The sequence below is a fragment of the Haliotis rufescens genome, unplaced genomic scaffold, assembly GCF_023055435.1.
Source record: "Haliotis rufescens isolate VD_foot unplaced genomic scaffold, xgHalRufe1.0.p SCAF_6, whole genome shotgun sequence".
NCBI lineage: Eukaryota > Metazoa > Mollusca > Gastropoda > Lepetellida > Haliotidae > Haliotis > Haliotis rufescens.
Window position 1 is genome coordinate 48,359,340 of NW_025964334.1, and position 17,051 is coordinate 48,376,390.

General features: G+C 39.3%; 2 protein-coding genes across 2 annotated transcripts in view; both read right to left on the reverse strand.

Moving 5' to 3' along the window:
• The window catches only part of LOC124127493, a 17,099-nt gene extending 15,921 nt beyond the window's left edge, over positions 1-1,178 (reverse strand). The window contains exon 1 of the mRNA XM_048386436.1: positions 1,064-1,178. The gene's annotated coding sequence lies outside the window, so the exon portion shown is untranslated. The remainder of the gene's footprint in view (positions 1-1,063) is intronic.
• A 7,963-nt stretch (positions 1,179-9,141) lies between these two features.
• The window catches only part of LOC124112915 (mitochondrial potassium channel ATP-binding subunit-like), a 37,018-nt gene continuing 29,108 nt past the window's right edge, over positions 9,142-17,051 (reverse strand). Inside the window, exons 16-17 of the mRNA XM_046473106.2 lie at positions 16,196-16,284; positions 9,142-12,745 (exon numbers count right to left, since the gene is read on the reverse strand). Coding sequence (XP_046329062.2) covers positions 12,641-12,745; positions 16,196-16,284 — 194 coding nt within the window. The 3' untranslated portion in view covers positions 9,142-12,640. The remainder of the gene's footprint in view (positions 12,746-16,195; positions 16,285-17,051) is intronic.

Sequence of the window (17,051 nt, forward strand, 5' to 3'; positions counted from 1 at the left end):
TTTCATGTTTGTTTGTTTGTTTATTTGTTGTTTAACGCCGCACTCAGCAACATTCCATCTATATGAAGGCGGTCTGTAAATAATCGAGTCTGGACCAGACAATCCAATGATTGACATCATGTGCATCGATCCACGCAATTGGGATATGATGACATCCATCAACAAGCGAGCCTGACCACCTGATCCCGTTAGTCGCCTTTTATGACAAGCATAGTCGCCTTTTACGACAAGAATGGGTTGCTGAAGACCTATTCTACCCTGGATCTTCACGGGTGAATTTATTTCATGATTGAATCTGTCCATGCATATCATGGGCAGCGTTCACAAATAGGACACACATTTTATTTGAATTAATTACAATAAAATTATGAAGGAATGCCATATCCACCATGTCTAAGAGATGTATTGAAGTATTTCTAATCACATATCAACAACATAGTGAGACTACGTTGATATTCAAACTACTACTACTAGTAGTAGTAGTAGTAGTAGAAGTAGTAGTAGTAGTAGTAGCAACAATAGTAATAGTCGTGGTACCGGTAATAGAAGCAACAACAGCAACATTATTAGTGTTAGTGGCAGTGGTAGTTGCAGTGGTAGTAGTAGTAGCAGTAGTAGTAGTAGCAACAGTAGTGGTAGTAGTAGTAGCAGTAATAGTAGTAGTGGTAACAGTAGTAGAAGTATCAATTGTGTGCAGTAGTAGCAGTAGTAGTAGTAGTAGTACTAGTAGTAGTAGCAACTGTAGTGGTAGTAGTAGCAATAGTAGTCGTAACAGTAGTAGAAGTATCAATTGTGTGCAGTAGTAGTAGTAGTAGCAGTAGTAGTGGTAATAGTAGTAGTAGTAGTAGCAGTAGTAGTAGTAGTAGTAGTAGTAGTAGTAATAGTAGTAGTAGTAGTAGTAGTAGTAGTAGTAGTAGTAGAAGTAGTAGTAGTTGTAGTAGCAGTAGTGTTGTAGTATGGTTATAGCAAAGGCGTATATCTATTTGTGTCTGTATTTACTAAACAGAAAAGTGAGTAAATGAAGGTTGTTTGTGCAAAAATCGGCTCTATTTGTATTGTTTACCTGGTAAAACGTGAAGAACGAGCAGATGGAATGCCTCTGGCCTGCCCACGTAACAGGTAAATCCTACTTTCTGTTCATTCCATTCGTGACCAACTCGTGTTATTCCGGGACAAGCCGAATGAAGATTCGTCCCCCACCCGACCAATCATCATCACTCGCCCCTTTCCGTGACCTGCAAGAAGACGCTATTCGGCTTGTCCCGGAATAACACGAGTTGGTCACGAATGGAATGCCACCCAACTACTTCAAACAAGAACGATAACTCTTATTCTTACCACATCGTATAGTAAAATTGATGGTTGGCGGAAAAGCAGCACTCGCTTATTCCTGTTGTAAAAAGTATTGACCTCTCTGATATAAATACTCGCATAATCTTTTGTACAAAAGTATATTTGGCAAACCATTCAACTCATTCATTCTCAGCTGTTCATCTTTTATTTGTAAATTATTATTTTTGAAATGAGATATTAAAATTAGTTGAGGAAAACTGACAAGACGAAGGTGTTTTAAGTATTTTCAGCGATGAATTTCTCTGACATATTCAGTTAAGGTAGCCAATTTGACATTACCCTTTCAATGCTTGAAACGACATTTTTAAACCTAATTTATTTCATGTTTGTTTGTTTGTATATTTGTTGTTTAACGCCGCACTCAGCAACATTCCATCTATATGAAGGCGGTCTGTAAATAATCGAGTCTGGACCAGACAATCCAGTGATTGACATCATGAGCATCGATCCACGCAATTGGGATATGATGACATCCATCAACCAGCGAGCCTGACCACCTGATCCCGTTAGTCGCCTATTACAAGCATAGTCGCCTTTTACGACAAGCATGGGTTGCTGAAGACCTATTCTACCCTGGATCTTCACTGGTAAATTTATTTCATGATTGAATCTGTCCATGCATATCATGGACGGCGTTCACAAATAGTACACACATTTTATTTGAATTAAGTACAATAAAATTATGAAGGAATGCCATATCCACCATGTCTAAGAGATGTATTGAAGTATGTCTAAACACATACCAGCAACAAAGTGAGAGTACGTTGATATTCAAACCCCGTGAGGATTCCCAAGTAGCGCAATGCTTGTCATACGAGGTGGCCTAATGGATGGGTTGGTCACACTTGTTTGTAACTTGGTTGGCCCGTGCCATCGTACCTCGACCGCGTGGATCGTTGCTTACAATGTTAATTACTGGTTCACCTGGTGATGTCTCGATTATATACGAGCAGCCGTCATATAGGCGGAATATTGCTTAGTTTAACAACAAACAAGTTTTGATATTCAAAGCTCGATCAAATTTAAGATCTGACATCACACGTACAGAGGTGTTTGTGTAGACGTATCTTAGAAACCAAATAATCACCCAAATATTTAATTATACGAAGTATATCCGTTCACAATATATAAAACAACCCTAAATTTTATATTTATAATCTATCTACACGACATTGATCGAAGTACCCATATCCTGACGCGCCTTCTGATTGGCTTGCGCCGTTTCGACGCATGGCGGCCTTCGAGACGGGGCCTTGTTGTTGGTTACGGAAACATGCGAGTGGTGGCGAATGCTTTCTGGTTAAGGGGCTTTCACACGGTACAACTAGTTGTATACAATTTGTTGTATGCAATTAGTTGTACGAACTGAAGTTGTATACAACTCGGCATTCACACGGCGGCGAGTTGCATACAACTCGGGTCTCGCGAGATCTCTGACAAAATGCTTGTAATTCACGATATTACCGCTGGAATCCTGGTTGCCGAGTAATGTTCAGACGCAAAGTTTTGAAAAAATCAACGCTTTGCGAGAATTGCGGTCGCTAGGTTCTAGGCCAACCTCTGACTTTGCAATTTGCACCTGATGCAATCTTTAGCTGTCAATGTTCCGCCAATTAAACGATAAAATGTAAAACAAATAGTTGTGCAGCCATGAGTTAGACAGTAATAAAAATATAACGTGACGAATTTCCTTCAGATATAATACATTTACTTTAATTTAGGAAATGAAGTGCATGTTTTATTCACCCTATCTATATAAATATGCCACAATGAATATTTCACAATTCTCCAAAAGCATCATTCACAAAGCATCTTATATAGGAAGAATAACACGATGAATGTCAATTTCTATGTTCAAACGAACAGCTTATTATTAAGAGTTTCATAAATTCTATGGCATTTTAGATTATATTAGTAACAGTACTACATACATGTAGATCTACCCATTTTGCAGCAGTGCATTATTTTACTGGGTGAAAATATATTGAAGAGATATTCAAATTATAATTCAAGATTGAAACAGTAAAATACTTCATGAACTGAATGCGTTGTGTACCTGTTCACCCGCACCTCAAAGAAAGTAACAAATATGTACAACGATGTTGATGTTGATGTTGACGTATACTAATATGACATCACTACCGGTAACCTCCCGTCACAACATCGCGAGTTCACTGATAGAAGTACGCGGAATGTTTGGAGTAGGTTTTACCGTGATGTTTGGATCACATAAATGAGTCATATAAGTTAAGTAATCAGAATCAATCTGAAATCAACAAGTTCTGTTTGTTTTTATGTTCCCGTTTTCGCCTTGATACTACGTGGAAAGGCGGACCAATATACCGTCGTCAGTGTGCCATCTTCCCGAGGCAAGGGAGTTAACTGACTATAAAAGTTCAGTTTCCACTCTTGTCGAACAAGGCTGGTATTATGGAGTTACATTTTGGCTGGACTAACGAGTCAATCCATAATCCAATCAAAATCGCCCACCAAAATCGAAATCCGGTTCGTAATCTGTCGTGCAGATTTCGGTCGATTGCAGGAATTGCAAAGCATGTGCACCGCCAACTCGTTGTCAACAGATATTTTCCAAATCTTCTCCTGTTTTTAAACAAAGGTGCTCTCGTGATTTGATGCATTTCGCGATGTAAGACACGTTTTATCACAATATAGATCTTGATTATCGAGCAGATCGTCCTGACTCGGCGCAACCATTGAAGCAAACGCAAGTGATACGAGAGGTGGAATCTGATTAGTCCATAGGAGAGGTTTAAAGGGACGTAACTGGTAATAGCCACTGGTGGCGCTACGATCGAGACCAGTAATTCCAGCCTAGTTCGGCAAGGGTGGAAACTGGACTTTTATAGTGAGTTAACTCTCTTGCCTCGGAAAGATGTCAGTGTGCGTGTTTTTGCGTCAATCATGGCGTCACGTGGAACGATTTCTGTTGACTTTTCCAAATAAGTATCTAGACTAAGACTCTAATTATTAATTCCCCAATTCTTGCAACGATTATCGACCCATGCATATTCGATTAATCTAATGTATGCAACAAATTGACGACGGAACAGTAGAAAACTCGAAGTTTGCTTTGTCTACATTTTCAAATCAGAAGGCCCACTGGTAGGTTTCAGAGCACAGGGTTTGGTTTCACACTCAAATATTTCGGTTGATTTCATTTGGACCGTTTGTGACCTAGACTTGATTGTTAATGGTATGATTAATTCAGGGATGTATGTATCGTAGCTGAGTGTGAAATACATGTGAAAAGAACCGTGATTTTGCAACGCTATCCAACATGGAGGTTCGGTCCAGAGTTTTTATGTTTCGAAAACGAATATAGGGTTTAGGGCTGGGACGAGTCCACAATTACCCGACCCTATCCGGATACCCGCTATAGGTCTCAAGAGTTGGGTACAAAATGTCTGAATGGAATTTGTTTTACCGCAGCCCTGGCAAAAACTATTTAGATACACGTACAAAACGATCTGATCTTGCATACACTGAAGTTGATAGACGCTTTATCCTTACTCGAACATATTGAAGACAGAACGAATGTTTGCGTTGTCAGAAAGAAATGTGAACGTGAGCTATACTTGTTGTGTAACCATTAGGGCTGGGACGGTTAACTCGGGTACTCGGGTCTGGTGGGTACTGAGTAGGACCCGGGTACCCACAGGACTACCCGGAGCCGTGGTTAGTCACGTGATATATTGTTTAATGACAAATATTATCTAGAACTCTATGGTTACACTACAAGTCACTAATGTTCGCATTTCTTTCTGACTAGGCACCCATTCCTTCTGATTTTTTCTTATGGTTGAATAAAATAGATTGTTTAACACATGTATCTGAATATATTTTGCCAGGGCTATTCTACAAATGTTCCCAATCGGATATTTTGAGACATCTCCTGTGACCTACAAGGGGTACCCGGGTAGGGTCGGGTAATAGGTGGGTGGGTACCCGGGTAGTAAATATGGACTCGTCCCAGCCCTAGTAAGAAAGACTTTTATTGTTGATGTCATTTAACAGTATATCACGTGACAAACCAAGGGTCCGGGTAGTTGTGTGGGTACCTATTGGTCAATAGGAGGGACATAGAAGGGACATAACTCGTAATAACCACTTTTATTTGAAACAAATGCAAGTGATATGGGAGGTGGAATCTGATTGGTCAATAGGAGGGTTGGTTAACTCGCTTGCCTCGGAAAGATGCACGCACACGACCTATTCATAACAACTCATGTCATTAAGGCAAGTCGAGTTCAGTTACGCAAAGGGGCAAGTTGTTTTGAATGGCACACGATCCTTCCAGCACAGAAATTTGTTCAGTAAATAAAAATATATACCCCCTACTGACCAATAACAAGTTCCTGTGCCTTCCAGCCATTCAATTACACAGGTTTGGCAACCATACGTTGTTCAGTGAGTCCGCTGTTATGACAACCATGGAGTATTGAGGATCTATTTTGCCCCTGAATTCCTTCTTTGAGTACAGCAGATAAATAATGCTGTTAAACTGGTCCGTAAGTAGTTGAGCTCTACACATCATACATCATGTTTGTCCTGACACACTGTCGTGAAGATCCGGGGTAGAATAGGTCTTCAGCAACCCATGCTTGCTGTAAAAGACGACTATGCTTGTCGTAAGAAGCGATTAACGGGATCGGGTGATCAGGCTTGCTGACTTGGTTGATGCATGTCATCGTATCCAAATTGTGTGGATCAATGCTCATGATGACAATCACTGGATTGTCTGGTCCAGATTCGATTATTTAAAGACTGCCGTCATATAGCTCGAATATTGCTGTGTGCGGTGTTATACACCAAACAAATACAAAAAAACCTTTTGACAACACAACATTCATATCTGGTGAGATAAAATCCACTTTATTCTACATATCTATTATCATTCTTGCACAGGGGTATTCTAGAATGAAGGCCATGAAAAATAATACAAATGTTTCTCATTATAAGCTCAAAAGCAGTTATTCAAACAAACTTGTTCGCAACCATGGTGGCACAGCTTATTTCATTCTATACTATACACGATAAGGACAATTTTACTAGTAAAAAAAACAGACAATAGAAAAAAAACAAAATACCAGACAAAGTTAAACAATTATCATGCACACTGTTTTTAATGTTCTGTATGATGACAAGAAACATATTTTCAACTTTTCCTGGTTAAATGTGCACTGATTTATAGGTGAGTGAGTTGGCTTAACGCCGCTTTTAACAGTATTCCAGTTATATCACAGCGTGTCAGCTTTATGTGGGAGGAAAGCCCGAAGTGATGCAGGTCTCAGACGTTTACCACCTCGGAGAAACCCACGAGCACGGGTATGGTGCTGACAAACCTAGAAACATAATCGGGGTGAACAGGGATTCGAACCCACAATCATAGGTTTCTGGCGTGCCCAAAGGACGCAGCTCTGCACAGCGAATTGCGGCGCCTTAGACGACTTGGTCACCCGTGCCCCCTCACTGATTTATAAATGTACATCTCAGTTACACATACACATGTATAACATAATATCCTCACATGAAATATGTCATAAATACTTGGGATTATATACAGTGATCAAATAAATAGTAAACACTTATCAGTGCTCATCATTACAATATACAGGCAAACTTAACAAGAATAGTCGTCACTTTGCATACCACACATACACACTGATATTCAGGAATATGCCGCACATTTTCTCAATTCAACTTTTGAGACCATTTCCATTCGTTTTCCTGTAAATCAATTTGGACATAAAAATCCTACTAAAGACTAAAGGGAGTCAACCTGATCTACAAATAACTCTTTATTGGTACATTTAGATCAAATATTGTAAACATGTTAATGATGAAAAACTGATTGTGGAGTGCTCGCATTAATATTGTGACACACTTGTATCTCTACTAGGTTGTTGACACACCAGGTTAACTGCACATACAAGAACTGGATGCAATGTCGGGCTTGGACAAGTCAGGACTTACTACACAGGTACCCGCTGTTGGTCTCAAGAAATAGGTACAAAATGTCCGATTGGGAATATCTTGACTGTAGCCCTGGTAAAAAGTATTTAGATACACGTGTTAAACAATCTGGTCATGCATACACTGAAGTTTACTGAGGTTAAATATTTATTCAAACACATAAATATCAGAAGGAATGGGTGTATAGTCAGAAAGAAATGCGAACAATAGTCACTTATAGTGTAACCATAGAGTTCAGATAATTTTTGTCGTTAAACAATATATCACATGACTAACCATAGGTCCGGGTAGTCCTGTGGGTACCTGGGTCCTACTCGGTATCCACTCTGAGTACCCAAGTTAAATATTAGACCTGTTGCCATTAATATCAACATACATTTTCATCTATAGATTGATACCATCTTTAATTTGATTTTGCTTTAATTTCATGATCTTGTCAAAATTTGTGTGAATGTAATTGTATGTTTTACCCTCAATCAGCAATAGTCCCCCTATCACAACATCTACAGCATTGTTTGACAATAACAGGAACTTCAAGCCTCACTACTCTACTTGGAGGATCAAAGAGAAAATGTATGTTTTCATTTCAGTTGTTTTGGCAATATTTTGGTTGATTGTTGTGTTCATATAAAGATTATTATTATCAGTGAGTTTACCAGAATAAAAGCGAGATTCAGGCTTTAGACTTGTGACATAAGTGTTGTTCACTGATTGTGTTGCGTGAATTCTGCCAAACACGAAAAATGGAAGAACAATTGAGGTGAGGTGAAATGGGGTTTAATGTCATTCTAAGACTATTGCACTTCTATAGTGACGCGCATGCACATGTATGTGTGTGGCTGCTTGTTCTCGTCAGGACAAATACCGATTTTATAGTGCTAGCCCACTGAGATACCATGCTGCAGTTTAACATAAATACCCCACTCAGACAGAGTATACTGACTCTGTGCCGACCAATCCTTGTTTTAGCCCCTTAATGCCGAGCGCCAGACAGGGTAACAACAAGTACCAACTTTCAACGTCCTTTTGTATGACCTTCCTGGGATCGAACCCTGGACCTTCCTCTCTTCGGGCGGACGCTTTACCACTGGACCAGAGGCGATCGAAGAACAATTGAAAGATGACTGGATATGACTTATTTACCAGTTTCATCGGTCAAAAAACTTTTACAAGCAACTAAATCAACATGGAACTAATACTGCCTCAAAAGTTCATTTGCAAACTTTAAATTCTGGTGTGAGTGAGTAATTGAGTTGGGTTCAATGCCGTTGTAACAGTATTCCAGTTATATCACGACATGTCAGCTTAATGTGGGAGGAAAGCCCAAAGTGATGCAGGTCTCAGACGTTTACCACTTTGGTGAAACCCACGAGCACGGGTATGGTGCTGACAAACCTACAAACATATTTGGGGCAAACCGGGATTCAAACCCACAATCATAGGTTTCTGGTGTGCCCAAGGGACGCAACTCTGCACAGCGAATCGCGTCTCCTTAGATGAGTGGGCCACCCGTGCCCCCATAAATTGTGGAGTAAAGCACAAGTTGATATCTATGATATATTGTCAGGGAGTTCCTGTTAAATGCCTAAATAAATACAATTGACATAAGATCATTACCACGCACTAGATATTGTGACACTCCTTTCAAAAACAGTTCTTGGTTCATATAAAGATGTTGATGGAAGATGAACCTTTACTGGCTCAATAACTATGAAAACTAGCTTGATGTAAAAAGATTTATGAGGGTGTGCCAACTGTACAACTGAAATATTTACCCCTTTTTCAACAGAATGGACGCCGAGAGGAGTGAGTTTTAGCAACCTTCCAGCAATATCACAGCAGGGACACCAGAAAATACACCTTGTATCCATGTGGGGAATCGAACCCAGGTCTTTGGCACGACAAGTGAACACCTTAACAATGAGGCTACCCCATCGCCCCTTTAGAGAAAGTGAGTTAGGTTTAATGCTGCTGTGAACAGCAGTGTTTGAACTGCAAAATGTATCATAAGCATGGTTACTTGGTCTTTCTTTCTTTAAAAATGCTAAAACATTGAATATTAATATCAGAACATATCTGCCTTAGTAAAGGTTCTTTTATTGGGATATATAATAGAATGCTTTGAAATTCAAAAGTCTTCATAATCATATGTACAGAACATAGCTCACATAATGCAACAAAGGCCTTTTCTTTTCACAAGTTGGTTTATAGATTTCTTCTCTCAAAACTTCAGTCAGTGGTCAAAAATAAGACAAGAAAAAACATCACTTTCAAATATTTTATTGTCTTTTGTGTAAACATATGGTCGGTAGGATTTAAAAAAAAAATGTATATATATGTCATGATAACCAAGATCCTGATAAATTAATTAAACATTAATCTTGGACATGCATGAAAACAATTTGTAATGTTTTTTATTGCTAAATGGGCTTTTCATACTTGGCAGTAATGTTAAAAACTAAATAAAAACATTTTTTTCTACTTTCCTGATTATTACATTCGGCAGATCCATAAACCAATCAATAACAAAAACCTGCCTAAACAGCCATTCACATCAAACGTCATGAGATGCTTTTCACAATATCACATCACACTAAGTTGTACAAATATTTACACATTTCAAAAACATGTCTTGATTTTGTTGGGTATAGGTCAGTATCACAATAAAGTCCATCCACCTAGACTTGCAATGAAGAGTGAGTGAGTGAGTTGGGTTTTACGCCACTTTTAACAGTATTCCAATTATATCACGGGGTGTCAGCTTATTGTGGGAGGAGAGCCCGAAGTGATGCAGGTCTAAGACGTTTACCACTTCAGTGAAACCCACGAGCACGGTTATGGTGCTGACAAACCTACAAACATAATCGGGGCGAACCCGGGATTCGAACCCACAATCATAGGTTTCTGGCATGTCCAATGGCCCCAACTTTGCACAGCGAATCGCGGCGCCTTAGATGGCTGGGCCACCTGTGCCCCCTGCAATGAAGATGGCTCCCTGCATATCACAAAAAGCCAAACTATTATTAGCGTATTAGATACTCATGCCCACTAGCCTCACTAACAAACACAATGCCACATCAATGTCTTAACACTATGTATCCAGAGGAAGAAGTCACCACACGTTCCCTTCTTTCTCTACTTGATGAAATACACTAAACATATATAATCCTACCAAAAAGTTCCTGCTTTGTGTGAATCACATCGATTGAGATGCCTTGAATATTTTGTTCGTAAAAACAACAAATGAACTCCCCCTCTACTAACATTGTATAAAAAATTGGATGAAAGCATTATTATTAATTTGTGATGGCATAATTTGTGTTAGCAAATAGAAGGGGCCTGATTTAGGGTGCTGTATTTTGATCTCAAGATCCTAAAATCTTAAACCTTTATTGAACACTTTGACCACCGGGCCACCCCACCACCCCTCATACACTTTTAACATTAGTAACCCTGTTGTGTCAAACTTTGATGTGTCAAACATTCTCAAAGTAAAAGCTTGGTCCCTGTGTATTCCTTTTTTATTCATAATTTTCGCTTGTGTCGAACCTCAGAAACTTCAATGTATTAATGCAGGTCCCTTCAACCTCCACACAAAGGTGTTTGACTGTAAGATTATGTCAAGAATCCTATTTTACAATCATCTATCTCTAACACTGCACGAAGTGTATGCTTCTTCCTCAGACTGTCACAAGTCATCGGTGACACCAGGATCTTGTGCTTACCCTCACTTATGCAGTGTATTTCATCTTAACAAGGGATTAAGTTGGAACTCTCACTGCCTTGAACAACATGTCTGTCATATAACAACATGTCAGCTTAATGTTAGAGTAAGTGAGTTTGGTTCACCACCTCTTTGAAAAGTATTCCAGTTATCATGACATGTCAGCTTAATATGGGAGGAACGCCTGAAGTGATACAGGTCTCAGAAGCTTAGGTGAAACCCACGACCATGTGACATATGGTGCTGACAGCCTAGAAGCAATCGGGGCGAACCAGGATTCCAACCATGTATAGAAATTAACTAATGTCTACTAGCCTGCAAAGTGATAACATATAAAAACATTTTACCATTAGTGAAAATGGCTTTGGCTGTCAGGATAGTGCAATGCCAGAATCACAGGTTTCTGGCGTGCCCTAGGGTAGCCAAAAATGTCCCAGGTCATAGATACTCGCTACTGTGGTGAAATCCATGATCATGGTACTGACAGACTATGGATCATAATTAAGTCAAATGGAATATGAACCAATGACTAGTAGATCCTGCCGTGGCTAAGGGATGCAACTCTCAAGCATCAGAACAAAATACCACTCAAAGGCATACAAGGATTAGTTCAATTTGAAACCTGATTCTGTGCAATGTGGCACTCACACATCCAGCTCCAGGCTTGTGTAACTGTGGGCTAGCTTAACTTGTGTAGGCGAGTCTGCTGGGTTAACCACCTGATTGAACAATATTCCAGTTATATCATGGCATTTTAGCTTCAATGAAGCAGGTCTTAGATGCCTATCATCACAGGTATGGTGATTACAAACCAAGAATCATCATACGGGCAAAACTGGTATTCAAGCCCACTCTCATCAGATCCTGTCAACCTAAAGGGAAGCAACCCTACAGAGCAAATTGAGATCCCCCAAATCACCCCCAGTACAACTAAACTATCACAATGGGTTTACCATAAAGTTATTGTTCGAGTTCAATAAAAGAAATTAACCAGAAGAACATCTTTCATTTTTCACTAAAAAGTCACTCTCTTGGAGAATCAAACATTTCTTTCCCAGAGGGGACACCTGTAAGTCTCACTGATTGGCTTGTGCAAGACCACTGTTCATTTATATAGAATGTCTGAGATATGACCCTCATCAACATGGTGACTTGTCAGTGTATTGTCACAAGTAATTGAGGAGGACTTTATCCATTATCCACTCATCCACTCTGTCAGTACACTGACCTAGGTTATACCTCTTTTGTGTTCGGGAAACTCATATTTTCTAATATTCCTGATTATAGGTAATACATAGAATAACCAACTGTCAACTCAGAATTACATACTAACTATTCCAAGTCGTTAATGTTTCACGCCAAAGCTCAGGTCTTAGTTTATCGACACTGGAAAGATATTCCATGGTGCCTCATACCTCATGCTCTAAATACATGGATAGATACAGAACAATCTTGGGCTGCCTGTCTTGTACATGTTGTCAAGTCACTGAAGGACCAGTGACTCTCCGTCTACAAGTAACCAGCCTTGTACAATACAATAAATACATGAAAAGCTAAGTTGTTGTGTGATTATCCGGTCTGTTGTCGATGTTCCAGCTCCTCCTCGATCTCCTGCTGTCTGATCAGCTCCCAGTACAGGCCCCTCTTTTCCTTCAGCTTGCTGTGGGAGCCCATCTGGGGACAAGGAAAGTGAGTGAGTGAGTATGGTTTTACGCCGCTTTGAGCAATATTCCAGCAATATCACGGCAGGGGACACCAGAAATGGGCTTCACACATTGTACCCATGTCGGGAATCGAACCCAGGTCTTCGGTGTGCCGAGCGAACCCTTTAACCACTGGGCTACCCGACCGCCCCGGGACAAGGAAAGATACTGGGGAACTAGGATGGGTCAAATTCTAGTCCTTGGAAGGCAGATTCAAGTCTCTCTAACACTGTTTGATTTGCAAGGAAGAGAATTTTTGGATGTCAATTTTTTTTATGAGGAACACAAAATTTGGGAGTATTTCAGGTGAAAGAAATGGGCTTCACACATAGAACCCATGTGGGGAATCGAACCCAGGCTCGGCGTGATGAGTGAAAACTTTCACCTCTAGGCTACCCCACCGCCCTCTTCATAATAAAGAAGTTGACATCTATTAAAATTCTCTTCCTTGTGTTTCACTTCTAAATGCTATTCAAAGTCTGTTCTTTGTGTTGGAAAAATTAAATTGTATGTTTAACAGTTAATGATAGTCCTAATTGTACCGACACAAGTCAAGTTCCACACAGGACACAAATTACATCCAGAATGAGAAAGGAAATGGGCACCAGACCCTGGAGTAGTCTCCCTTTAATCTAGTCCCTCGCGATGACTGACGCAATAAACTGAATTAATACCAGTGTAGAGGACAAAATAGGTAAATCCAGCTAGCTATATTCCAGAGCATTAGAAAAACTATCCCAGTTTTCTATCGGTTTAATCACCACTCATTTTATCTAACAAGGAAAATGATTGTGTATTGGGCCCAGCTTGATAGAGTGTAACAATACACTGTCACATCCATGTTGCAATATGATTTCCTTGTTTGTTGAACACCAAGCAATATATCAAAGACAATCCAGCAATGGATATTTTGGTCAACGACCGATGCCATCAACCAGATCAGCTAGCCTGAACATGGGCACATGTAAACACCTTCATTGAAACAAAAAATATTTCTTTCCCAGACTACCCCATGTGAGTCCTTGCAATTTTAGCCCTACAACCATTGTGATTGACTGACTGACAATTTTAGCCCTACAACCATTGTGATTGACTGAATGACAATTTTAGCCCTACAACCATTGTGATTGACTGACTGACAATTTTAGCCCTACAACCATTGTGATTGACTGACTGACAATTTTAGCCCTACAACCATTGTGATTGACTGACTGACAGTTTTAGCCCTACAACCATTGTGATTGACTGACTGACAATTTTAGCCCTACAACCATTGTGATTGACTGACTGACAATTTTAGCCCTACAACCATTGTGATTGACTGACTGACAGTTTTAGCCCTACAACCATTGTGATTGACTGACTGACAATTTTAGCCCTACAACCATTGTGATTGACTGACTGACAATTTTAGCCCTACAACCATTGTGATTGACTGACTGACAATTTTAGCCCTACAACCATTGTGATTGACTGACTGACAGTTTTAGCCCTACAACCATTGTGATTGACTGACTGACAATTTTAGCCCTACAACCATTGTGATTGACTGACTGACAGTTTTAGCCCTACAACCATTGTGATTGACTGACTGACAGTTTTAGCCCTACAACCATTGTGATTGACTGACTGACAATTTTAGCCCTACAACCATTGTGATTGACTGAATGACAATTTTAGCCCTACAACCATTGTGATTGACTGACTGACAATTTTAGCCCTACAACCATTGTGATTGACTGACTGACAATTTTAGCCCTACAACCATTGTGATTGACTGACCGACAAAAAATAGTTTCATTCCCATGATGCTAAAAGTGTCTAGCCCAATGAGTGAGTTGGTTTTATCCCCGCTTTGATCAGTATTGCAGTTATATCACGGCGTGTCAGCTTAACATGGGAGGAAAGCCTGAAGTGATGCAGATCTTAGTCTACTTTGGTGAAACCCATGAGCACAGGTATGAAGCTGACAAACTCAGAAACAACATCAGCAGGGCATTTAAGCAGAGCTCCAGATAACTTTTTGAGCAAATGAGTTTTTACGCTAGGGTTTCGATTCAAATTGGTTATTACATTTTTCATTGGGTAACCAACATTTTTTTCACTCATCTATTTATCACTCTATTGTTTTTTTCCCAAAATTAGTAAACATTTTAAGATTTAAAAAAAATGAAATAATGTTTAAGATGTATATAACTGTTCTAAACATATAGGCTTGACTTGTGAAGTAAATTAGCTCGTAATTATGTCTCGGAAATTAGGTCCTTTGTACACATGCTGAAAAAGCTTCATTGGGTATTTACACATGCTTTTTGAGTTTTTCATTTAATGCATGCGTTTCTGTACGCAAGTTACTTGAAAGTAATTGGGTTTTGAATATTTTGGGGGGTATTTTACGCTGCTTATTTGTAGTTCTGTTTAAGTGAGGTTAGACTCAATTAGCAGTGCTAGCAAGATGGTTCAGGTCAATCAAACAACACTTTCCTGTTTTGCTTATTCCATTTTATGTGTCCTGTATCTATTCAGTAAAATATATAACCCTGATCGCAAAGACAATGTTCAATTGCACACTAGTCATTAATTTACAACATCTCGCACTGTACAGCATTAAATCCTACAACAAAGAAAAAATAAATAGAGCCAAGTGCAAGACTTCGTACCTCATCTTAAGTTTATTGGAATACATTGTATTTTGAAAAATACATGTAGATAAAAACTATCATAACGAAGAGGTAAACAACAGACACAAAAGCAAGTAACTAAATTTTTCAGTGGTTCAGTGATGAGCAAAAATGAAGGCTGACTTTGTTTGAAATCAGATCGTAATTCTCTTAGAAATTTTCAGAGACACCATCGCTGGGACTACACAAAATTTCAACTTCACAGACCAGAAGTTTCAGAAGGGATGTTGTAAATTCAGGAAATCTATCTAAATGAGATATTTTATGGTAATTCCCTTTTTTACATGCTTCCGTAATACCACTGAGTTATCTCAACTTATAAGAGGGAGGTGGAAACACTGGTCAAAAAGTTTAGATTAACAATCCATCAGAGAAACGAGCCACAACACTCTTTCAACTTTGTAAGTCACCACCTGACAGCAGCCATGTTCCTCTCCATCTACAAACTGCCCAAATAGAATTCTAGCCATGGGACAGAACACTTACTCTCAACAATCCCCATCACATATCCTCTGGGGATTCTAATGGTCAGGTGTCAAAGCGACTCTACTAAGGGCAGATGCCAGGTGTCTTCGCTCTCCCTAGCACCAGTCTGTCGTAAAAATGAGAAAAGCTAGTCTGACGACCCTAATCTGTTGTTTTGAAGATGGACAACGGACGACAGACAGTGCGTCACAACAAAAGCTCACTTTGATTTTTGTTTCTATGTGCTGAAAATCTCAACTTATTTGAGAACCCACCTCAACTATCTTTCCATGAGAAACAACTGCTATGACATCTGCATCTCGTATCGTGCTGAGCCTATGAGCGATCACCAACACTGTTCGCCCTGAAACAGGAAGTATTTTCTGGCTTCATGTTCAACCATGTTCTAACAAATAATGAAGGAAATCAGTGGGATGAAGAAATGTTAAACCTCTGTTTCCATCACTTTACTGACATGTTTTTCAAAAACCATAAGATAGGTGGCTGACACCTATTTCTAAAAACATGTATTTTTTCAACAAATGATCTCAAACAATAATTGCCCACCAGGTGAAATAAAAAAAACCAATAAAAATGTTATCCAGGTACCTGAAAGACAAATGCTTCAGAAATCAAGAATACATAACATATTCGACGTAATAAGCACCCCGCTCTAATAAACGCACATGGCGATATTTGCTGATATATTGGCTTGTGAACAATCCCAATTAGCACACCTTCCGATTGATCAATGTACACAAGACTTATTATTTGCGTATAATACGCACTCATGCGTTATATGCACCCTTAATTATGGGCAATTAAATTCTGGAAAATATATCTGTCGTGTATAATACGCACATAATTTTCTTTTGTATCATTTCAAGCTGTAAGCATAAACTACGAAATTCACAATCTTTCAACTCTGTTTTATTTCTCACCAAAATTGTATTCTAATAAGAGCCCCCTATTTCTTATTTTGAGAGCGCCCTGGATGCTTATTACGTCGTATATCGTAATTAATGGAAAGGGACATACTTTTTGTAAACTGTCACTGTACTATTGGCCTCATGGCCAAAACATATGAATCTCAATTTATGTCTGTCTGTCTGTCTCTGTGTCTGTCTGTTA